The sequence below is a fragment of the Perca flavescens genome, chromosome 5, assembly GCF_004354835.1.
Source record: "Perca flavescens isolate YP-PL-M2 chromosome 5, PFLA_1.0, whole genome shotgun sequence".
Lineage (NCBI taxonomy): Eukaryota > Metazoa > Chordata > Actinopteri > Perciformes > Percidae > Perca > Perca flavescens.
The window spans coordinates 32,545,085-32,569,413 of record NC_041335.1 but is presented as its reverse complement, the minus strand read 5'-3'; the positions used below and the strand labels follow the sequence as shown (position 1 = coordinate 32,569,413).

At 40.0% G+C, this 24,329-nt stretch overlaps 2 protein-coding genes across 2 annotated transcripts in view; both read left to right on the top strand.

The window, feature by feature from the left end:
* mmp11a (matrix metallopeptidase 11a) overlaps window positions 1–11,640 on the top strand; it is a 29,932-nt gene extending 18,292 nt beyond the window's left edge. Inside the window, exons 3-8 of the mRNA XM_028578884.1 lie at window positions 1,807–1,950; window positions 3,560–3,693; window positions 5,205–5,443; window positions 6,398–6,602; window positions 8,069–8,329; window positions 10,714–11,640. Coding sequence (XP_028434685.1) covers window positions 1,807–1,950; window positions 3,560–3,693; window positions 5,205–5,443; window positions 6,398–6,602; window positions 8,069–8,329; window positions 10,714–10,832 — 1,102 coding nt within the window. The 3' untranslated portion in view covers window positions 10,833–11,640. The remainder of the gene's footprint in view (window positions 1–1,806; window positions 1,951–3,559; window positions 3,694–5,204; window positions 5,444–6,397; window positions 6,603–8,068; window positions 8,330–10,713) is intronic.
* Window positions 11,641–16,763: 5,123 nt separating this feature from the next.
* derl3 (derlin 3) lies at window positions 16,764–24,288 on the top strand. The gene is made up of 7 exons (XM_028578557.1): window positions 16,764–16,853; window positions 18,969–19,034; window positions 19,122–19,195; window positions 19,271–19,364; window positions 22,258–22,453; window positions 23,003–23,093; window positions 23,255–24,288. The coding sequence occupies exons 1-7, from the start codon at window positions 16,764–16,766 to the stop codon at window positions 23,352–23,354; spliced, it is 711 nt and encodes a 236-aa protein (XP_028434358.1). The 3' UTR covers window positions 23,355–24,288.
* The last annotated feature ends 41 nt before the right edge of the window (window positions 24,289–24,329 follow it).

The window sequence follows — 24,329 nt, the reverse complement described above, 5'->3', positions numbered from 1 at the left end:
TAGACCGAGATTACCTCACAGCTCTTCTGGCTCTCCTCTCCCGTGCTGCTGCTGGGGCATTTGGGTCAAATGGCATCGGCACATGCAGTTCAACATCACATCTCCTTAAGTCCTCTAATATTTTATATGATTCATGGAAATGTGTAAAACAAGGTCACATGTTTCCTTGTATTTATGTATGGTTTGCAAAATTGGGAACTGCTGGGCCCATGAGATGAGATAAGCAAAGTATATACACTCTACATTACGGCCAAGCATGCGCCCTTAAAATAGCATCTGAATAATGCGCCACTGACATTAAACCAGGTTTTTCCTGGTCTGTGGCAGAACTGTTTTCTGAAACTGCAAAATAGCACCAGGGAACGTTTGCGCCGGAACACGCCTCCTCTTTTCGCTGAACTGCCCCCGGAAGCGCAGGTTCATTCTCTAATTTTACCGACGTGAGTCTGTGGAGGGAAAAGTCAGCTGTGCGTCGGGTGCATAATAGGAATGATACATGCATCGGTGTACCAAGTCAATTGCGCTGAGTGCAAGATAGGGCCCCTGGAGTTGAAGTTCTTTGTCTCAGGTTAATGGGAGGTTTCCATACCATGAGACAATGTTAAATGTGAGAACTCTCTGTTAATGATTTGCTAGTCTCGCATTGCCAGACCTTCCTCCACAGCTCTGCAGAGGTGGGTCTGGCTAGTCCACACAGCATTCCGGGATGGGAGAAAAACCTGCTCTGGTTTATTAGCGTTTCTTTAAACCAATCACAATCGTCTTGGGAGGCGCTAAGCACCGGACAGAGCCACGGTGCCTCTGCAAAATAGCCTCTGGAAGGAACTTGTTTTGGTGGAACATGTGTACGTTCAAAGGTCGTGCAACAGAAAACTCAGATTGGACAGATAGTCTAGCTAGCTGTCTGGATTTACCCTGCAGAGATCTGAGGAGCAGTTAACCATAGTCCTCATTGATGGGAGTTTAAAATTCCAACACAAAAGAAGCGGAAACGAACATCCGGCCGAAAAAGAAAGATATCCGGCGGAATTTCTGCCAGCACCGGAGCAATCCCAGAAGTGGAACGTCGTGGATATAGACTAATGATTTGCAGACCATGGACAGGATGAGCTGGCTGGGGTTAAAGCTCCTCAGTTTCCTATGAAGAGCGAGGCGCTGTTTTGCTTTTCTTGTAGCTGTAGTTGACATTGTCCTGGGAAGTGAGTTCATGTTCTATTACTGTTCTCAGATAAGTGTGTGATCTGTTCTACTTTCTGGCCCTTCATACTGAATGGCTTGTAGGTAGGATCTGCGCTGCCTTCTCTCCTTTTGCCTCCTACACACAGCTCCTCGGTCTTGGTGACATTAAGATTTTGAAAGCTGTTGTCAAACCAGGAAGAAAGGCTGCTGGCAGTAGGAACGCTGTTTAAATCCTACCTTAAACTTTATACATTCACACCAATCAAACATAAATATGTACACAGAGGAAGTCAGACTTTGCCGATATTCAGGTCATCAGGACACCCTTGAATACTGTGTAGCCTATAATTAATGAAGTGTTTGAGACCTGATGGTAAGATAAGGAGGTTTCTATTCTTTTTCTCAGTTATCACACTGGGTGGTTTTATCTAAAGGGAAAAGAAGGGAGACAGTAATGCTGTGTTTTGTTAGCGAGCCTAAGGGCATCAGAAACAGCACACCTCCGTGCTGCAGATATCAGATTAGAGGGAGGCATGCAAGGCCGGTGGTCCCTCTCTGCTACTATACTGTACATCCTGTGTGGGTTTGTGTGCGTTTGTGTCTGACACCTGCATTGATCTCCCGCAGGATCGTCCGTTTTCCCTGGCAGATAGGTGAGGAAAAGGTTCGACGTGTCTTTCGGGAAGCGTTGAAAATCTGGAGCGACGTCACCCCGCTCACCTTCACCGAGATCCACAGTGGGATGGCCGACATCCGCATCGACTTCACAAGGTGGGAGGACGTAGAAAAAAAAACCTTGTTTAAGACATACATAAAAAGAGAAAGGAACATGTGCTATATGTGTAGATTAACAAAAGCAGATTATTGCAAAGGAAATTACTTTTTTATAGAATGAATAATATATATTGGATGCATTGCCGTGAAATTCTGTTCACACATTCATGTTCTCCTAACTTTGGAGAGCCTCTGACATTTCATATAGCGCCATCATCAGGTCAAAGTTTAAAGTGGTCCAGTACTTTGGTTTTTGAAAGCAGGTATGTTTACCAAGTTCAGCAGAACAAATGCTACATGGTTCACTCTTGACAAAAATGTCAACATGTTGGTGGCGCTGAATAAAAAGTGTGTATGTAAGACACCAGTTATGAGGTTGTACTTAGGTTCTTTAAGAACTCGTGTTTTTAGTATATCCGTTCTTCGGCCGAGTCAAACATTTTAAATCGATTTAATCGAGTGTAGTTCTGGCAGAATCAGAGCAGTTTAAATCCGATTTTGACAAAGATCTTTGTCACAAAGAACTTCAGAGAGACAAAAAGATAAAAACAAGAGATAGAGGAGCGAGAAAGGACAGATAAACTTCAGAGACACAAAACCAGTTTTATAGAGAACTATCTGTCATCTTTAAAATGACTTCATTTTCTTTTATGTAGTTTGTTTTGTTTCTTCCTGCATCGATTTCTTGTTTTTCCCCTTTTGAGTCATGATTCAAGCTTTATTGTTTGTCATGTCACAGCAGTCTTTGTTTAACCTTCTGCACGAATATACTACGAAAATAGCCTAATTTTGACAGAATTATGGATTTATACATCTCATTACTGTTGTGAACTTTGACAATTTACTCTGACTAACAGCACACACCCCCACATGCATATCTCATTATCATATAATAATAATAATAATAATAATAATAATAATAATAATAATAATAATAATAATAATAGTATGGTGAGTAACATGAAAAATGCTGTGCAAGAGAATATATGAACCATTACTACAAATGTAAGACCCAAAAAGGGGGCAATAAAATGAGCTAGTCAAAGATAAATATCAAAGTGTAATTAATAAAGTTTTAATTCTTTTAATTTTATAAACTATATTATGGTTAAGGGAGAATGATAAAGTTTCCTTATTTTTGCCAACTGATTGGAGGTTAAAGGAAAAATGCATGAAGGAAGTGTTAAGATGTCTTTTTACACTCCTTAGTTATTTAATGAAATGTATTGAGTTTGACTTTTGACTCAACTGATAAACTTTTATTGAATTATGTTGGTTTTTCAAGCTTTATTGAAGGGGTGACACATTTAAAATTAGTCAAATTAATCAAATCATTTGATTTAAAAATCATAAATGACAAATATTCTCTGAATCCAGCTTTCAAAATGTTAATATTTGTTGTTTTTGGATTGTTGGTCGGACAAAAAGAGCAATTTCAATATGTCACCTTGGGTTCTGGTAAAAAATGATTCTCAGTGAGACTGTTCAATACTTGTTGACATTGTTTTATCATCTGTAACGCTGATGGAAAAAAAGTTTGATTTACAATCATCACACTTTAAGCCTTCAGAGTGCATCAGAGAGTGTTTGATTTACGGACCTGCAGGTACTGGCACGGAGACAACCTTCCTTTTGATGGCCCGGGCGGGATTCTCGCTCACGCCTTCTTCCCAAAAACACACCGACAGGGCGACGTTCACTTTGACTACGACGAGTCATGGACCCTCGGAAACCACATGGGTTAGTGTTTTGCCTGAAAGAAAGAGAAAACAGATTTTTAGTTCGGATATTTTTCTTTTTGACTATTTGACTTTTTATTGCTTTTAGAATCAGAATAAAAAAAAGGTTTTATTGCCATAATAAGTACACTTAGGGAATTTTGAGTCAGTTGTTGATGAGGCTTACTGCCGAGGGACCACAGCCCCCTACCAGAGGAGAGGGGTTCAAACTGTTTTGAACTGTTTAGTAGAACATAAAGAAATAAATCAAATACAATAACAGAACAGATCTCAAAAGACAATACTTGAAAATACAGATACAAATGTATTGCCCAAGCATGTCAATACAAGAAATTTGACTCTGGTTTTAAGTTTCTCTCAGTTTAAGAATTAGACATAGAGTTTAAGACAAGGACAACAAAGAAGTCAAATACATCGGACATATCTGTAACAAGAGACTTTATCAGGACATAGACAGGGAAATGGCCAGTGGTGGAAGAAGTATTTAGATCATTTACTTAGAGTTGCTGTAGGTAGGATTGTGAAGATCCAGGACTTAGCCAAAAAATTTGAACATCGACAACTTCTCAGTCCCTCCCCCCTTTCTGCTAAAGCCCAAAACGGTCTCCTAAGCCCCTCCCCCCACAAGGGAGAATAAATGTGTGTGCATGAGCAGTGATTGACATGCAGTTAGACACCACCCCTGGCCCTGATTGGTGTATCTGAACAGTTGTTTTTTTGTTATTACCTGCGTCATGTAGTTCTACTGGAACATAGAGTCAGTTTCAGCAAATATGAAAGAAAGTTAGTTTTATAAGTTTTACCTACTGCACCTTTAAGTAAAAGTACTAAAACCACACTGTAAAAATACTCTGTTACAAGTAAAAGTCCTTGCAGGGAAAATGTTACTTAAGTAAAAGTATTTAAGTATCATCAGGAACATGACTTTAAGTAGCCTATTACTGTAAAAGCAAAAGTACTGAATGCAGAAACAATCCAAACAGTTCTGTCAATCAACTAAGGTTTTAATCGTCTAATCATTTCAGCTGTACTTGTAAGCCTGTATATTGTTGGGTAGTTTAATTTATAATACAACCTTGTATTTTATAAAAAAAAAATATTTTGTTATAGTAACTTATAAAGTTTGTAAAGTAACTAAGGCTGTCAGATTACTGTAGTGGAGTAAGAAATGCAATGCATATGCATATTTCTCTCTGAAATGTAGTGAAGTAGAAGAAGAAAGTAGCATGAAAAGAATAGACTGAAGTAAAGTACAAGTACCTCAAATTTGTACTTGAGTACAGTACTTGAGTTAATGTACTTAGTTACATTTCACCACTGGAAACGGGGATATGAGCAGTAGGGAGAGGAAGCAGCAAGGTACTTTTTGATGACTCTGTATCACTTCATCGTGTCAGGTAACAAAATACCGCCGTCTGCCACTTAAAGCAGGTCAAAACAAACTATTTTCAGACCCCATTTGAACCAGGTGTGGTTTTGCACCCTCTGAGTCTTCTCTACCCGCCCCTGCAGGCACAGACCTTCTCCAGGTTGCTGCCCATGAGTTTGGGCACGTCCTGGGCCTGCAGCACTCCAGCGAGCCAGGAGCCATCATGTCGGCATACTACTCCTTCTCCTACCCGCTGAGGCTGAGCGTGGATGACAAGCGAGGCATCCAGTACCTGTACGGAGCTCATCCGCAAGTCCTGCCCTCGCCACCGCCCCCGCCTCCGCCACCATCAAACCCAGAGACCAATGAGATCCTTCAGAATGTGAGTGGAGCTGATGCAACATTTCAAAAACCAATCGTGGAGTGACACGCTAAAAAAAAAAAACAGCCCAAAATAACTGGCAATGTCAGAGGCAAACGGGCCCAGAGTGCATTAGTAGGTCTGTAGAAACTTTGTCTTGTTATCAACAAATCCCATGAAAAGATCAAAACCAACGATGTGTTAGTCCGTTTTCACTATTTTCTGACAGTCTGTGGCTTTCAGCTCCAAGCCCATTGATTCCTACTGAAGACGTACATCTTTAAAATACCTCACAAACAGTTTTTTTCTTCTTTTTTTTAGTCTCAGTGATTTCCTAAAACAGCTGGTCACTGTAGTTTTTATCAAAATATTTTTTTGTAATATATTTTTAGTTTTTGGGGACTATTTTCAGCAGATTTGGTGTTCTAGTCAGTATTTCTGGCAGCTGGGCGGTGTATTTGGGATTGAGTCAAAATAAACTACAGTGTGCGTTTGTTCATGGTAATGAAGGAACATGTCACACGTTGCAATAGTGTGGCTCATTGATGTGTTTTGAACAACAATGGAGCTCTGTGACACAGAGAAAGAAGGAAAACTTGTTTTTAATTTTATGGGATTTGTTGACAAGAACAAAAATATGAATTGCAACCAGCAGTCTCTCATAAGAGTTAGTGGTTTCTGTGGTTCTAACGCCACTTAAATGGAGTGAATATCTCTGCACCACATCATACAAGAATGTGTTTTTGAACCACGGATGATAAATGAGGGTCAAAGACAAAAGTCTCATGGATAAGGTTCCACTTCAGATAATTTTCTCTTGTAAAACTTGTAACTGAGAGGATTTACACTGGACCTCTACTTTATTTTGGGATCCTTTTGAGACAATAAAACGGTTCCTTAACACACTGCATCCCACTGCAATAAAAACCCCTCTTGTGAGAAACTTTACGCTTACGTGATCCGTCTCATTTCCAGCCCGACGCCTGCCAGACGGACTTTGATGCCGTGTCTATAATCCGAGGGGAGCTGTTCTTCTTTAAGTCGGGCTACGTTTGGCGGATCAGGGACGGGCATCTGCAGAGCGGTTACCCAGCGCTGGCATCCCGTCACTGGAGGGGGATTCCCGACAACATTGACGCCGCCTTTGAAGACAAGTCTGGGAATATTTGGTTCTTTCAAGGTGGGCAGCGAGGACGTTTGAGCTCTGCTGTTATGGGTTTTATGGTTTCATGTGAGCGTAGGATCATTAAGTATTATGCACTCTTAGGCATGTTTAAACTGGTGTAAAATGTTAATTAACACAGAGCCGTGAAATTATTGCAATGAACTCTTTCTGTGAGTATTTCCTTTAGATGTGGTTAAGGTGCAGTAGCATGTGCAATAGTATTTGTTTCAACCAGATGTGGGTTGCATATTACCATCCTCACTGTGAAGGCCAAAAGGTTTATTTTATAATTATTTGAGAACAGTTAACTATATTTCTACCTCACCAGGTACATTGTCTTGATGTGATAAACACTTATTATTATTATTATTATTATTATTATGAGCCAACTTTACCTTTAGCTAATGCTCTTATCTTGCTCAATGCTGTCGGGCTTCAACCTCTGACTTTCGGTTGTCTCCACTGAGCATCACTGCTGCTCCAACTGATCAGTCTGAAAAAAGACATGAGCAAAAAAGAAATGGGATGAAAACTTTATTGGGAACCAAAGAGCTTTGTTTTTTCAAACAAAAGTTATGCCTGCACTGTTTTGACATGGAACAGATCATTTTATCACTGATACTTTTAAGTTTCCATTTAAAGATTCACTCCCTGATTTTTTTTTTAGCAGCAAAACCAGCTAAATCTTGTTTGTTATAAATAATGTATACGATTGTGGAAGTTTTTATATCTGTAAATTCACTTACAAGAACTTCTAACTGCATTGATCCCATCTGCACTTGTCTCCATTTTTGGGACCATTTACCTGGCGCTATTTACATGAATGTAGCTAGGAAGCAATGTAGGAAGATGACAACGCAAGATCTCTGAAGCTGCACAGCTCTGCCAACATCTGTAACCAGACTAGTGTTCTACTACCTTGGCTTAACATTTTCCTGGAGGAAAATAGAGCTAGAGACAAGACAGTATCCCAATTTTTGGAAACTAATTTCTGATTAAAGCTTTAGTTCGTAACTTTTTGATATTAATGAATGCCCGTTACATTCAAGCCATTGCCAAATGAGTTGCTACAAAGCTAATTAAGAGTATCAGCTCCACACAACTCTCTCTGGATTTCTCAGTATGGCTATGTTCAGAAGATTGTGGCGTCTGGCAACTTTCCCGCATAAAAACTTGAGTGAAGATAATGATAATGAATAAAGAGTCCATCATGTTTTTTTAATCATCTGTGTCCTCCTTGGCTACTAGCAACTAGGTGGAGGAGGGAGTGGAGGCTGGGGTGCGCAATCACGGAAGGCTTGTATCATGTGGACGCGCCGACAGTTTTGTTGTCATTACTAAGAATTCCTCATGGGGGCGACAGAAACTACGCACTATAGCTTTAAGCGACACAACAAACAGAAACTTACCAACAAGAGTTGAATGTCGTCCATTTTTCACCATCTCTCTCTCTCTCTCTCTCTCTCTCTCTCTCTGGGCAGGGGAGAACTACTGGGTGTTCGATGCTGAGACCCAAATCAGAGGGCCGGAGTCCATCAGGAGTTTGGGTCTGTCGGTGTCCGGGATCCAGGCGGCGCTGCGCTGGGGGGACGACTCCAACTACAACACCTACTTCTTCAAGTCAGGCAGCTACTGGAGGTTCAGCGCCCGCGAGAACCGGGTCGAGTCCGTTTACCCGCGCAGCATGCAGGACTGGAGCGGCATCCCCGACGACGTGGACGCCACTTTCAGTGACGTCTACGGTATGGTCCAAAAGAGAAAAACATAACAAGTGAACAGAGTTAAGAGTTCCTATTTGTGGTTTAGAGAGTTATACTGTAGTCTTGCATTGCATTGGACACAGTCTGGCTAGTCCACACAGCATTCTGGGATGGGAGATAAACGTGCTCTGGTTTATTGGCATTTCTTTAAACCAATCACAATCGTCTTGGGATGACGGAGCAACGGTGCCTCTGCAAAATAGCCTCGGGAAGGAACTTGTTTTGGTGGAACGTGTGTACGTTCAAAGGTTGTTTTAGTCGTGCAACAGAAAACTCAGATTAGACAGATAGTCTAGCTAGCTGTCTGGATTTACCCTGCAGAGATCTGACGAGCAGTTAACCATAGTCCTCATAAATCCACCAGAGTTTAGAACGCCAACACAGAGAAAGAGGTGGTGATGGTGAAGGTGAAGGTAATGGACATCTGGCAAAAAATTAGTGATATCCGGCGGAATTTCCAGCAGTACCTGAACAATCCCGGAAATGAAACGTCGTCAATATAGACTAAGAAAGTTACTATAGGTGCATCCAATAGCCCTTAAATTGCATCCCTGACTCTTCCACTTGCCTCCCTTCCTCATGTCTTAGTCCCTCCCATCGAGGAGGCACGGGAGAGACACAAGGAAGTCAAGGGAGGAGAGAGGAAACGAGCAAATATGGTTTTAGCGGGAGACGTCCTTTCCTCTGAAGCGTCACATGAATTTGTCAGCTGTTTGGGCGGAGTTAGCAACTCCTTCAGCTGCACGGCTTCCGGGTGTCCTCGCTTACCAACCAATTTCCACAGTTTGCGGAACGGCTGCGGAGTCATTAGGTTTCCATTAAAGTCAGTGTGTGTATTTCCACTGACTGCAGAACGGCTGCGTTCCGACTGCGTCCCAGCTCCGGCGGTCCGCAGCCCTGCGCAGCAGATACGCAGAGCTTCTAGTTTTGCAATACGCCGGAGAGCTCCGCAGCAATTCAGATACAAAATAAAACATCCGGTTAATTTTCTAAATAAAATACACCGTGCTCACGGCGGATCATATTTCCCTGCACTACACCTTGAAAACACAGCACAGAGTAGTTTCCCCTCTACTCCTCTGGATGGAAACTAACTGTTTTGTTGTTTTGTGGTTCTATTCTACGTGAATTTGCGAGATCTCGTTGGGTCCTCGTGACTTCAGCTGTCAGTCATGGCTGCAGCTGTTCCACAACAAATCCGGACCTGGTGGGTATTGACGGACTGCAGAGCACAGAGCCGTTCCGCAACCGGTGGAAATTAGAAGTTATAGCTCCTCGATGATCCCTCCTCAATGCTCGCTCCTCGGGGCAGAAATAAGAGCTTTGAGACGGCCTGCACCGAGGAGAGACAGAACAACTTCCGGTTCAGCCGAGGACTGAGGAGTTGAGGAGCTAACAAATAAGGGGTATGAGGTGCACCTTAAATCAAATGGGATTTTGATCCCCCAAGACTGATCAGTTCATGACGAAGCTGCGGTCATTTATGAAAATTTGTTCAAAATGAATTCCTCCAACCCTATCATCGAGTGTTTGAACCCACATTGGTTTGCCTTCAACAGATGCATTCCTTATTATTTTATTCATAAAGAGTCGGTCAGGAATTAGCAAACTAGCTACTATCACAAGAATGAATTCAATCAATGAAATGTATTGCTCCAGTTGACTTGTATTTAAATGTATAATAATGAATTACCACATTCAACTCTGTGATGTAGACCATATGCACAGACATGTGGAGACGCTGCTCAAAACGTTTTTGCATGAATAATTAATGTAGTTGCAGAACTGAGCTGCTATTTTTAAGTTACTAAAACTGAATAATCTCCAATGTGTCATCTCAAACAAACCACTGGATTGGTGGAGTGTGTTGGAAACACTACATTGTAGTGTAGGAAGTACAGCTGTGGGCTATAACTTAAAATTCATAAATACATCGCTTAAAACTGTTCAGTCAACCAATGTGAAATCGACTTCCTCTGTAATGAATAAATGCAGCAAAAGCATTAAATCACGCACTGACTAACACTGATTTGTGTCCTTTTGGGTGCATTAAAAGGCTTTAAATGACTGAAAGATATACCAAACATAAAAACATTACTAAAATAATGACTTAACCTTAAAGCTGTCATAGGTAGCACCAAGGACGTAGTAGGTAACAAGTTCACTGTCTGCGCAGGCTACTTCTAATCAAAACACCAACAAACAAGTGCATTCCCGACATTTTGAGATTTCCTAAACTCATTTTTATTCTCTTTTATTTTGAATTGTAAAATATTACTGCAATTTTTAGACACAAAATACTTTGCAAGATCCCCTGAGACTGAGTACTTACACACAGATTTCACATTGTGTTTTCTATCTTTCAGGCTACGCTCACTTTATCCGAGGACGACAGTACTGGAAATTCGATCCCGTTGGCATGAACTCTTTGGAGGGCTACCCTCGCTACGTCGGCATGGATTTTTTTGGCTGTAGAAATGTGTGAGTCTTTAACTGTGGAGAATCACTCTAACGGATTTTCTTTTTTTTGATTATGAAGAGGTCTCGGAGCAGAGGTTTGTGTGTTCATCCTGGGGATTCAAGAGGGATGAGACGATCTTCTTTAAATCTGTTTATGCTTTACTCCATTTATTGAATTACACCTTCTTCTCAGGAAAACCAAGTTATGTTTCCTCAGACTTGGCACCTCCTGTGCAGCTATACTCATATTTATTTTGCAAATTTTTGTCACCATCAGGCTGACATCTGGGCCCTGTAGTAATGACGTGTGATGCTGCATCGTTCTCACTTCCTGTCTTTGCGCCTAAAATTGAGATTTTTTCCCCACTTGTTTTGGTTCGCAGACAAAACCAGCACAGACTGTAGAGATTGTTTCCATTTCAGCTCTTCTGTTTTTTTCATCATGGATGGACTCTCTGATCCTCAAGTGTTTGAAGGGTGACATCAAACTTAAAGCTGCAGAAGGTAGATTTGAACATTTGGTGCAGCGGGTTAACTTTAGTTTTTTAATTCTGTAAACTTTACACCTAGAAATCATTCAACATTGAGGCCGGTAAGCACAAGGTTAAGGATGTGATCACACATGCAGTTTATTTACCTGCTAGCCTCACTTACACTGACCATGAACCAGAACATATAAACAAAAGTCACGTCACTTTTAAGACACAGTTGTAACTTTGACCGAACAGGACGACTCAGCTTTCAAAGCCTTTGGCGTTTAATGTCCTGAAGTGATCTCTGGCAGCACTCTCTCTCATGCTGTGTAGTCAAGTTTACGGTAACACTTTATAATAACCATCACTAATAAATGGTAAATTGATATCTTTAGTTAATAGGTATTTTACTGTTAAAAGACAATGAAATGATGATTATAATGTTTACTCATTATTCGTAATGTCATAATTAATGTTATTTTCTCATTAGTTTAGTGTCATATACAATAATAAGTTTATAACTTCAGATAAATAGGTAATACTTTGTCAGTGATTAATAATTGTTTTGTAAACTGTCTATAAACATTATTTTAATGGCTATTACTAAGTTGCAACTAATCCTTATAATAATAAGGTAATGATTAATAAAGGGTTTGTAAAGCATCAAGTAACATTAATTTGGCCCCATTAGATCTTTATTTGGCAATCTATAAAAGAGATGATTATTTTATTATTTGAGCACTGATAATATCTATCTAAATAATGTTTATAGATGCTTTACAAAGTCTTTATTAACCATTAACAAGGTATTATTTTCATCAGATGCAACTTAACAATAGACATCCAAATTATGTTTACTGACGGTTCACAAACGATTTCTAAATCATTAACAAAAAGTTAATATAATATATAAAATGTTTTGATGTGAACAACATTTAACTTTTAAAATAGCATAAATTAAAGCATAACTAATAATTAGTAAACATTATTAATTATGAATTTGTTGTTAGTTAACAGTAAAATAACTATTCATTTAAGTTTAATTAACTATCAATTTACCATTTATTAGCGATGGGTTATTATAAAGTGTTAAGTGTTACCCCATTAAACCTTTGCAGGAGAAGAGGAAACAATAGATAACCATGTGGGAAACATGATGGAAATATAACAATTATGTGTATTTCATGTATGAATGTGAGGTTACAGGCTCCACACAGATCTGATGATTTTAGCTCTTCGGTGGATGTTTAAGTCACATTTCATGTACGTTATAAGTTCTTCAAGAAGTCTGTTTCCATTGCACTTCATCACACTTTGTTTTGTTTTTATAGTTTTTCATAGATACACCAACTTTTCCACCTCAGCCAAGCGTATACCGGTATGTTGCTATATTTTGACGTTGACCTAACTACACACAAATCTGTGCGGCTGATTGTTGGCAGACTGTGTGGACAGTGCTGGCCTTTTATTAGGTGCTCATATTGTGAAGCAAAAGGACACAACATCACTGTATGTTATGTTTTGATGTCACTCCTCTAACATGAAGCTGTTGATCACTCACCAGTCTGCAGGACCTCTGTGGTGGTAAAAAAAAGAAAAAAGCTTCAGGGCGCCATCTAGAGTTCAGCAGGAGAAGTGAGATATTTCCTCATATTGTGTGTCTCTGATGTCTCATGCTTGATGAAGTCATTGCTTATCTATAACATAACATGGTGCTCTATTCAGGTTGGTCAGTGTGACACATTCAGGGACAGCAGCTGCTGCGTGGATCAGTGGTTCTCAACCTCCCCCATAGATTACCAGCTGTATGGCAGTGGTGGAAAGTAACTAAATTAATTTACTTAAGTAGGATTTTGAGGTACTTTTACGATACCCGAGTATTTCCATTTTCTACTACTTTAGACTTCTACTCCACTACATCTTACAGCCAGACATTTTTCTCTTACTCCACTACATTTATTCGATAGCTGTAGATAATAATTCATTTTATTATAAATAAATGTACATTGATAAAAACACAAGATAAGCTTATAAAATACATTGTTAAAAATCAAAGCTGCCAATAGTTAACTGTTGCTGCAGTTAGTATACAAAACTCATACTTTATCATTTTATACTAGGACTTTGACTTTGACTTTGTTTCATTAAGGGCGTTTTCACACCTGTAGTTCGTTTGCTTTGGTCCGAATCAGTTGACGAGTTTGTAAACTTGGAGCGATTTCCCCTTGGTTCGGTTTCATTTCATACCTGGAAAAATCCAAGCGTACTAAAATGCGTTATTACAAAAAAGAGCAAAAAAAGACATCTTATTGGTCGGATGTGTCTGGGGGCGGGAGTAAGAAAGAAAATACAGGAAGAAGGTCCTGTGTGGACTCGTGCATATTTCTTGCATCTCCGTGGTCAGACCAGCTCATTTCATTAAAGGTCCCATGACATGGTGCTCTTTGGATGCTTTTATATAGACCTTAGTGGTCCCCTAATACTGTATCTGAAGTCTCTTTTATATAGACCTTAGTGGTCCCCTAATACTGTATCTGAAGTCTCTTTTATATAGACCTTAGTGGTCCCCTAATACTGTATCTGAAGTCTCTTTTATATAGACCTTAGTGGTCCCCTAATACTGTATCTGAAGTCTCTTTCATATAGACCTTAGTGGTCCCCTAATACTGTATCTGAAGTCTCTTTCCCGAAATTCAGCCTTGGTGCAGAATTACAGCCACTAGAGCCAGTCCCACAATGAGCTTTCCTTAGTACGTGCCATTTCTGTGTCTGTAGCTATTGAGGAGGGGGGGGGGCAAGGTGGAGGGTGGGGGTGTGGCCTTGACCAACTGTCACTTTGCTCGTTTGAAAGCCATGATGTCTCTCTCTCATGGGTGGGCCATATTCTCTGGGCGGGCAAAGCAGAGAAAGGGGAGGTAACCTTGCTCCTTATGACCTCATAAGGAGAAGATTCCAGATCGGCCCATCTGAGCTTTCACTTTCTCAAAGGCAGAGCAGGATACCCAGGGCTCGGTTTACACCTATCACCATTTCTAGCCACTGGGGGACCATAGGCAGGCTGGGGAAACTCATATTAATGTTAAGAAAACTCATAAAGTGACATTTTCATGCCATGGGACCTTTAAAATGATCAGACATTGTTGCGCGAGAAACGTTACTACCTCTGCTCTGGTCACCGAGACTTTGCTCTGCTGGTGTCGGTCTCAAATTTGACCCGTGGCTGGTTTGACCACGGAGATGCGAGTGATGGACGGCGAGCTTGACCGCTGTCTATTTCTGTGCTAGAAACACTGTAAGCTGCTACAGTTTGCTGCTCTGCTGCATCGAAGATTGCTAAACACACCTGACCACAGGAGACATTCGCTCAGACTTACAGAGTATGTATAGTTGGTGCGGTTCCAGGTCGGATCTCGTTCTCACCACAAACGAACCGCTCCAGAGTTGGATTGAAAGCGTTCCGCTTTTGGTGCGCACCTGATTGCGATTGCCGCGTTCTCACCTGCCCAAACAAACCGCACCATGGGGCAAAACAAACTCTAGAGCGATTCAACTGAACTAAACGGGGCAGGTGCCCTACGATTTAATTCTTATTTTCAGTTTTCCAAAATCTTTCTGGAGCGGTCTGCATAGTTCTTCCACCACTGCAGGATAGTGAAAGGATCTCACGGACCTGATAAACTCATGTTCCGACCTCTTTGTGGGTCAGGTCCCCCAGGTTGAGAACCGCTGTGTTCCTGGTTGCAGCACTTAAAACGTGAAGGCTCAGCGCAGACTGTGGAGTTCATCAGATGTTAGTTTTTCAGTGCGGGACGCTGACGAGTCGTTACAGTTTTCATCATTCAGATTTTGTTTTGTATCATTTCTACATCTCAAGTGTTAATCAGTGAAATAATATTTATACACAAACAACTTACCATAAGTGTGTTTCTGTTTGTTGATATCTTTGATTATTATTATTGTTTACTCATATGTAGCCTTTACCCTGTACATTCAAATGTATGAACTGCATATTGTTTTCTTTCTAATAAAACCATAACCTTTTTACTAAATGCTCCTGCGTCTGGTGAGATAAAAGCTGATATACTACGAAAGATTTAAAACTAGACATACTCTATTTGTTTTAAATAAAGAATTAACTTTTTTAGATGCTTTTTTTTTTACCCGTTGTGCATATGGAAATATATTTCTTTTTGACCAACTTACTTACTTCAGTCTTTGTGTTGAGTATGAGAAAAATATGTATGTTTAAAAGAAAAACTAGTGTATTGTATGAATTTAACTGGTTGAAAGACATAGTTCATTTTCCAGTCAAATTTGAATAATTTTCTTATTATTAATAAATGTAAATTTGTTTCGTAAGTAGAAAGATCACATTTATTGTGTATGAGACTTAATATTTTGCTAAAAAATAATTTACAATGTCAGAAAAAAACTATGATCTTTGCTGTAACAGAATGATGCTGGTACGTCTTAAAGGTCCAATGTGTGGGAATTACTCCCATCTGGTGTTGAGATCATATATCGCGATCAACTCTCTCGTGCCACGCAGTTACGTATTACAAAGTACGTATTACTACAAAGTACGTATTACAGCCACGGTAGCCTTCACGCTTCAAAAAGACGGTCTCTTGCTCTTTTCAATCTCATTTTTCTTTTTCTGGGCGAAGAAGAAGACTTCTGTTCCTGAAATTTGGATTTTGAATACGTGTGGTCCTCCGTGTTTCCTTCTTCTAACTTGCCGGGGCCAGGAAGCTAGCCAAAGGAATACTTGGAATTGATGGTGGAGGTAAATATTCATGAAAAAGGACAAGTTTGTGAATGGGCAACACAGATTTTGATAATGAACAACTAAAGACGTTACACACTGGACCCTTAAAAGATGTTTTAATTAAATCTTTCATAGACTGAATAATCAGTGATTTAAAAAATACATAAATATAAATATTGATTCACTTTTAGCTTTAAATTGTAAATTCCTCTTTCAAAAATGTATCATTTTATAAATAAATTCTCATGCACAATATTAGTTTAAATAAGTCATCTTATTTTTTGAATTTTATTCGTTTACTTATTGTGCAATTATTACTACTATCACATTTTCAGTCCTAAATATTGTCAGTTATGTAAACTTTTTAAAATATGTTTTAATACAAATTTGATTTCACAAACTAAATCCCACTGAGATTAAGGATTTTTTTTCTTAATAGGTTAATATATAAGAATGTGGAAAATATCACAACACTGGGATTGAATGTGGAGATGTTAGAAAAAAGAAAGCAAGTTAAAAACTAAATTTCTGCATCTGGATTCTAATTTATTTGCATTTAAAGTGTCTATAATGTGTAAAAGGTTTGCAGTGTGTGGGGTGGATGGTGTTAATTGATGAGTGAATCTGATTGGCTGGTGGCAGAGCGAGGGGGCGGGGCCTGTGCGGTGCATTCAGTGAGTAAATCAGTGCTGACAGTGAGGCAGCAGCATCAGTGATGGCTCACAGCTTCACTCAGGAGTATTTTCAGATCCCCGTGGTGACCCGAGCCTACACGACCGCCTGCGTGCTCACCACCGCTGCTGTGGTAAGAAATAACAACAACAACAACAACAACAACAACAACAACAACAACAACAACAACAACAACAACAACAACAACATGTCGGTAACAATGAAGACAGAGTTTAAACTCTGACCTCCAAGCTTTGATTAGACACGAAACAAATGATTTAGAGATAGTAGGGGACTATTCATTTCTAACTTTTGCCTGTTGGAATTCACAATCAAGCTACTCAATATGTTATTGTTATATTAAGAGCTTCATTTTTTTTTTTTTACGCTTCTTTTACGTGAAACAAAATGATAAAAGACTAACCAGCAAACAGTTTCCACATTGGCTGAGAAAATGAATGTCTTTTCCAACGAGAAAAATGTGAAGCAGAAAACATTTGAAATAGTTTTTTGTTTTAACGTGTTGAGTCTTTGGAACTTCTAAAACAATATAAACAAGTTAAACTTTGAGATGTATCAGAGTTAAAAGTTAAAGCACATGTCAGTTAAAGTATTGAAAGGGATTGAAGTATCAGTTTAAGTTTAAAAAGTTTATTACACACAATATTTCTATTGTAGGTATGTGAGTGTACCATATAATTTAAGTCTCCTTTAGTGTGGCTTTTATAGACATTATTCTATTTTATTGTAGTTTAAAATATGTGTATAAATGTTCGGTGTGTAGCCTGTAGGGGGCTACAGCGGCATTTTATTGTGCAGTCCTGTATTGTATACTGACAATAAAGCTGAAACTTAAATGTAAGCATTGAAAGGAATTGAGGTGTCAGTGTAAAGAAGTTGATAGATGTCAATTCAAGTTTCAGTTGCTGAACACAGTGGAGCCATGAGTTCACAGGTAAGCACAGGGTGCAGTTGAACTCATTTAAAGTTGAGTTACAGGGTAAAAAAAACAACAGCAGTTGAGATTTGTGTTAAAGTGTTGATGTGCTGTAGCTTTAATCTGTGCATTTAAAACAGCGTCTGTTGATTCGCAGGCACTGACAGTAGAAATGTTGGTTGATGTGTAATGGGCGAAAGCAGTTGAAGCGTCAGCTAAAGTGGGCAAAAAGTTGAAGTGTGAGATTTGAAGCTAATCAGTTTTAAGAGTAAAAGATGAAAGCAATTGAGATTTCAGATGAAGTCAAAGCGACGAAAGCTGTTTACATGTCAGTTAAAGGTTAATCATTGAGTTTCAGTTGCAAAAAAGCACTTACAATTTTAGTTGAAGTGTAAGATATGAATATAACTTTAAATATCTAATTTAATTATTAATCTTGAGTGCAGCTGAAATCATTGGAATCCTGCTAGTGCAGTGGCCGTTGAAAACGTGCCTTTTCCCAAACAGGTCTCCGGTATTGCTGCTTCCTCGGATCATGAGCTACATCTGCCATGACATAGTTGTGTCCCCTAGCAATGCTAGAATATACGCGTCATATATTAACAGCTAGCTATTTGGAACCAGGCTATTTCTGGGAACAAAAGTGTTTATTCTGAAAGTTACATCTCTGATGCTTGAAATGTTTGAGTTTGCTACAGTGTTTTTCTTCATCTGTTCCTGAATGCACTGTGGTGAGCGACAGAGAGCAAGCAGTACCCAGCATGCCGTTCGGCGGTGTAACGTTTAATAAGGGATCCCCTCCCAATACACTACACAGTGTGTACATAACGCACAACTAATAAATATGTCACGGTGATCTCAAGGGCTCGCTCAGCCTCCACTTATGGGTGCACACAGAAGGAGTTATAGTGGCTGACATCAATAAACTGTTACATTTTACTTGAAGGTATCTACATAAGAGTGACATGACACTGTCATGAACGTGTCATAAACATTATAAACAAGTCATAAACGTTTATGACATAACGCTTCTTTTAGTAAGTGACATTCGGTTTTTGTCATGACAAGTTATGGTTAGGGTTAGGGTTCATGTGTCATGACTGTGTCATGACAGTGTCATGTGTTCACATGTGTTCACTCTTATGTAGATACCTTCAAGTAAAGTGTTACCCAATAAAGAAATAACAATTAATTAAATGCTTAATGTTACCAATGAATCAAATCAAATACCCCAAAAATAATCACAATCCATGCATGTCTTGATACATACTGTAACTTGCTGATTAATCTCAAGCTGTTATTTTACTTTAGCAATTTGAGGTCATCACCCCCTTCCAGCTCTACTTTAACCCAGACCTCATCATCAGAAGATACCAGGTATCATTTATGAGCTATTACATTGCCAAACATCGCCATATAGTGCGTTATTATATTTAAACTGTTTCTTTTATCTCTTTCTCTCAGATATGGCGCCTGATAACCAGCTTCCTTTTCTTTGGTTCTCTTGGATTCAGTTTTGTGTTCAACATCATCTTTCTGTATCTTTTATCACAAAATGAATATCTCAAAGTCTAATAATTCATTCCTGCAGCAGAGTCCTTAACTAAAGGAAGTTATCGATACTGTCGGATGCTGGAGGAAGGCTGTTTCCGGGGAAGGACGGCGGATTTTGTTTTCATGTTCTTGTTTGGAGGAATCGCGATGACTGTATCCTTTCAGATCTTCAGCAAAAGAACAGTCTAAAGTTTTACTGCAATTAGGGCTGGGCGATATGGAGAAAATCAAATATCACGATATTTTTGACCAAATACTTCGATATTGCAAAGATATGGTAGGGGTGACAATTATTGCTTTCCCAAAATATTTACACAATGAGGTTTGTGATAAATAATCATCAGTAATGTGGATATAATCTCAAAGTGGGTAAAGGCAAATAACAGAACAGCTAGAACAGTCTGGTAGGTTCAGAAAATGATAAAACCAGGAAAAGACAACACTTAGGTCACATTACGATATTACAATATCCAAAATCTAAGACGATATCTAGTCACATATCACGATATCAATATAAAAAAATCAATATATTGCCCAGCTCTAACTGCAATGCTGCTTAAACTACCACTTGTGGTGTTCGGAGAATGGAAAGGTTCAATTTAAACTCATCTTTTTTCCCTGTCACTCTGAACAATCCACAATACACTCTGTAAAGAGTTGTAATTGGAATGATATTTCTCCAAAAGAAATATTCTCCAGGAAATAAGGATGCAACTAGCCTGGGTAAACCCTGACGAACTTCCGGCAAATTTGAGATTTGCTCTCTCAGTTACAGCTGAGAAGGGTCTGGTGTCAACCAGGCTAGGATGCAACTAAAGATTATTTCCATTATCCATTTGTCTGCCAACTATTATCTCTATTAATCAACTTTTCGCTTTGTCTGTAAAATAGCGAGAAATGTTGATCACAATTTGCCCAAGATCAAGTTCTAAGGATCTTTATTTTGTGATTAGGGCTGCAATGTATCTACCATTTATTTTCAGCTGAATCAATTACTTAATCATTGGTTTATCTAATAGAAACAGTGCTCATCAAAAACTAGTCTTGTGTAAATGTAAAAAAAAAACAAAAAAAACATGCCCATCACTATTCACCAGACTGTCCGACCAATGCTCCAAGACAAAAAGACAGATTCAGATGCAGCATTTGCTGAAAGAAATAAGCTAGAGGCTTACCACTCCGTTCTACTCTCGTTCTATTTCAACATTCAACATCGACATTTTTTATTTTTCCAGTACCCATCCATAGTGGTGACAGAAAACTATCTGCAGGGTTAGATGCCACAAGAGTTGACAGACAAAATGTTTTCTCGTAATTTGGGTGAACTAAACCTTTAAGGTGAAAACATTTTCTGTTTGAGTCCCTTCTGGCTAGAAGCATGTAAACCCAGCTACTGTACATGCAGTCTGTCTCTTTTTGATGATGCTCTGCATTTTGTAGCCAGAAGCTCTTGTTCACATTCCAGGTTAATGGTACAGTCCTGGGTCTGTTCACCACAGACGGCCCTCTGGGCTGCTGTGAAACAGTCAGTGGGCAGGTTTATGGTTCGTCTGGGGCTGTGTGCTTTTTCATGGGCAGTTTTAAATGCACGTCTAATTATGTTGTTCTATCAGGACACTAACATGCTTAGGTTGGTTTTTTTATTGTGAAGGGCTTAGCGTTTATCAAACAATAGTCTCGCTTTGCCAGATCTTCCTCCACAGCGCTGCACAGGAGGGTCTGGCTAGTCCACACAGCATTCCGGGATTGGGAGAAAAACGTGCTCTGGTTTATTGGCATTTCTTTAAACCATCACAATCGTCTTGGGTGGCGCTAAGCAGCGTACGGAGCAACGTTGCCTCGTGAAGGAAGTTGTTTTATGTTCAAGAGTTGTTTTAGTCGTTAAACAGAAAACTCAGATTGGACAGATAGTCTAGCTAGCTGTCTGGATTTACCCTGCAGAGATCTGAGGAGCAGTTAACCATAGTCCTCAGAAATCCACCGGAGTAAAATTTAACACAAAGAAAGCGGAAGATGACGGACATCCGGTCGAAATGAGGGACATTCGTCTTAATTTCCGGCGGCAACGGAGCAATCCCGGGAGTGGAACATTGTGGGTATAGACCAAGGGGGTAAGCTTCGCTTCAGAACTCGAGCCATCATGGCGCCATTTTGTTGCTAACTGGCCATCACCTCCTGTTAGCATTCCGCTGACCGCCATTTTTTTTTACATCACTTGACTGCGAATAACTTTACATCTGAAGCGTTTAAAGACTATTTGTCCGTTGTTTAGTTCCAAAGAAACACGACAATGTATAAAAGGCTCCATTACCTTGTACCTCACGTTATGGCTCCGTAGCTCCGTTTTTGTAAAAATAGGCTAACGATTGTGTCATAACCAAGTGACTTACTGTCGCATAGTAGAGGAATTACCGTATAGTACAGGAGAAGCTCGCAGGCAGTTTCGACTTACATGAGATGTTTAGGTTTAATTACTAATGTTAACTAGCATGTTAGTTAGCAATAATTAGCCTGTGCCCATGTTATCTCCTTACATACACCTACAGTCTCCGTATCTGTAAGATTGGGAAGGATTGAGATTTCTCTTGGCACAGCTACCAGAAGACTTACAACTTTCAGACACGTAGCTCACGTCACATTCTCTCAGTTGGAGGCTGCGCAGTAAAGCTGGCCATCACCGGAAAAGTGCTTCTAATAGCCTTCACTGGTCTCCGTCCAGAGCAACGGGGTCTATTGGTCCATTATATACTGTCTATGGTATAGACTAAGTAAACAATAACACCAGCTCAGACAAAATGTCTGCTGATATTAGGGAGGAAACCTTTAGTTTTAGGACTTCAGTCATACAAATACTCACATTTTAAGGAATTGCATCCTGCCACTCGGCAGCTCAGGACTCAAGCAATGAGGTTATTTCTGCAGGGGTTTCCTTTGAGAAACTAAAACACTAATCGCCATCTAAAACAGACGCGCTCCAGTGTCGATTTTACTGCCGGAATGAAAACAAAACCAACTGATTTGTTGCATTTAACCTGAAGGCGCGCAGCTGTTTGGTCTGTTCGCCAACGTCTTCTTCCTGGGCCAGGCCTTCATCATCATGCTGGTGTACGTGTGGAGTAGAAGACATCCGCTCGTACGCATGAACTTCTTCGGCCTCCTGAACTTCCAGGCCCCGTTCCTCCCCTGGGTGCTCATGGGCTTCTCGCTGCTGCTCGGAAACTCCATCGTGGTCGACCTTTTAGGTATAAAAACATTTAACCAAAGGCAAACTGATGTATCTGATCTGATGTAACCAGACCTTGTTCCTGCAACCTACACTACTACATTTTCAAATTACAGAAGGCCTAAATTATATTAAGAGACCCTTAGCAGTGAGTTTAAAGTTTATTAATTATATCAGAAAAATGTAGTGTACATTTAAAAGGGTCAACAGGGCATTATTCTATATTTTTTTTGTATTAATAACAAACCCCCTAAAAATAAAAAAAATGCATGAATCCGACTTTCCTACCGTGTCTGTGGCGCTCAACTCCAAGCCTATAGGTTCTAATGACAACATACACATACACACATTTTTAAACTCAGTACTTTCCTAAAACAGCTGGTCACCGTATGGACAAGTGTTGGGGACTATTTCCAGCAGCGGATTAATCCACATTTGGTGCTCTAGTGGGCAGCAGGACTGTGTATGTGGGATTATGTCAAAACAAACGTGCGTGCGTGCGTGCCGGTAATAAAGGAACATGTCACCCAGTGCAACAGAGTGGCTCATCGATGCGTTTTTTCCTCAGGTATCAGTGTCGGCCACATGTACTACTTCCTGGAAGACGTGTTTCCAAACCAGCCGGGAGGAAGGAAGCTGCTGATGACACCAGATCTTCTGTAAGAAGATCTTACTTGTCATTTAGAAAGAGGAGAAACCTGAACCTCAACTTTCTCAGAAACACACAGATACAGTGTATTAGTGTACAGTGTATTTTTTTTTTTTAAGTCTAATATAGGAAATGCTAAGAGATTTTTTTGCCCCTGTTCTCTCCTCACAGGCGGGCCATGTTCGACCGGCCGCAGGATCCAGACTACCGCCCTCTCCAAGAAGAGCAGCAGGGTGGAGATCTACAGCAGGACGACGAGCCAAACAACTAACACAACTCCAATCCCCAAAATTTGGATAAATCAGTTGACGCAGAAAGACAGTCAGAATATGTGCAGCCCTGAGTTCTTGCAAAGGACAGTTCAGACATATAAGGACTGAACTGCAAGTTGGCATCATCAATAGTCAATGATATACGGCCGAAAAAGCAAGTCTCAACTCTCTACTAAGACTGTGCTGCAGTTTATTTAGGACAGAAAGCATCATTTAAACAAGCAATGGGAAATTACCCCAAAAATTCAAAGGATCATGGGTAGATTAGGGGTAGAAGCAAGACAGAGCAGAACAAACTTATTAAAAAAAGTACCCTGTGGAGCTCTATTTCACACTGGCAACTTTTAGCCCTGTGTTCAGTGGATTGTCAGGAGCTAACCCTGCTCCAGAGAAGGGCCACTGTGAATGCTTTATTAGCCTGGGGTTTAGTACGGAGTGAAAAGGCCTAAACTAACCCCTAACCATGAGATGGGTAAAAAGCTAGTAAATGGACCTTGAGTTGAGATTTTCTGTCACATGCAACGTTTAGGTCAAGAACGAACTTCCAAGCTCAACAGAAAATGTTAAAATCCACAAGCACTTTTATAAGAGCTAAATTTGTGTTTATGCCCCAATGTTCTTGACAAAATCCCAAACCTGGCGATAAGCCAGAGAAACCGCTTCGCCTGACTACTTTTTACAAAGCTATTCACTTTTTTGTAAGCATAAAGAAATACAAAACATCCTAAGAGAGCTCCAACTGTGTAGAAGAAGGAAAAATAGCTGGGAACTGATTTCTGACGACAGCTTGGCTGCTCTAGGGTCAACAGAACCAGAGGAGTAAACTGGCTTAGAAAGAACTGAAAAAGGAGCAGGACTAACATGCTTGCCCTCGCTGTTGTGTCACTGCTGCTGGTTCACAGAACAGCCGACGGCCTGAAATCCCATCAGCCCCATCTGCACACTCTGCACTTTCACCCGCTGCCTTTGTGGGT

Coding starts and splice junctions, on each gene's coding strand:
- derl3 (XM_028578557.1), top strand. CDS start 16,764: ATGGCTCACAGCTTCACTCAGGAGTATTTTCAGATCCCCGTGGTGACC. Junction 16,854..18,968: donor TGCTCACCACCGCTGCTGTG/GTAAGAAATAAC, acceptor ATTTTACTTTAG/CAATTTGAGGTCATCACCCC. Junction 19,196..19,270: donor GTGTTCAACATCATCTTTCT/GTATCTTTTATC, acceptor AACTAAAGGAAG/TTATCGATACTGTCGGATGC.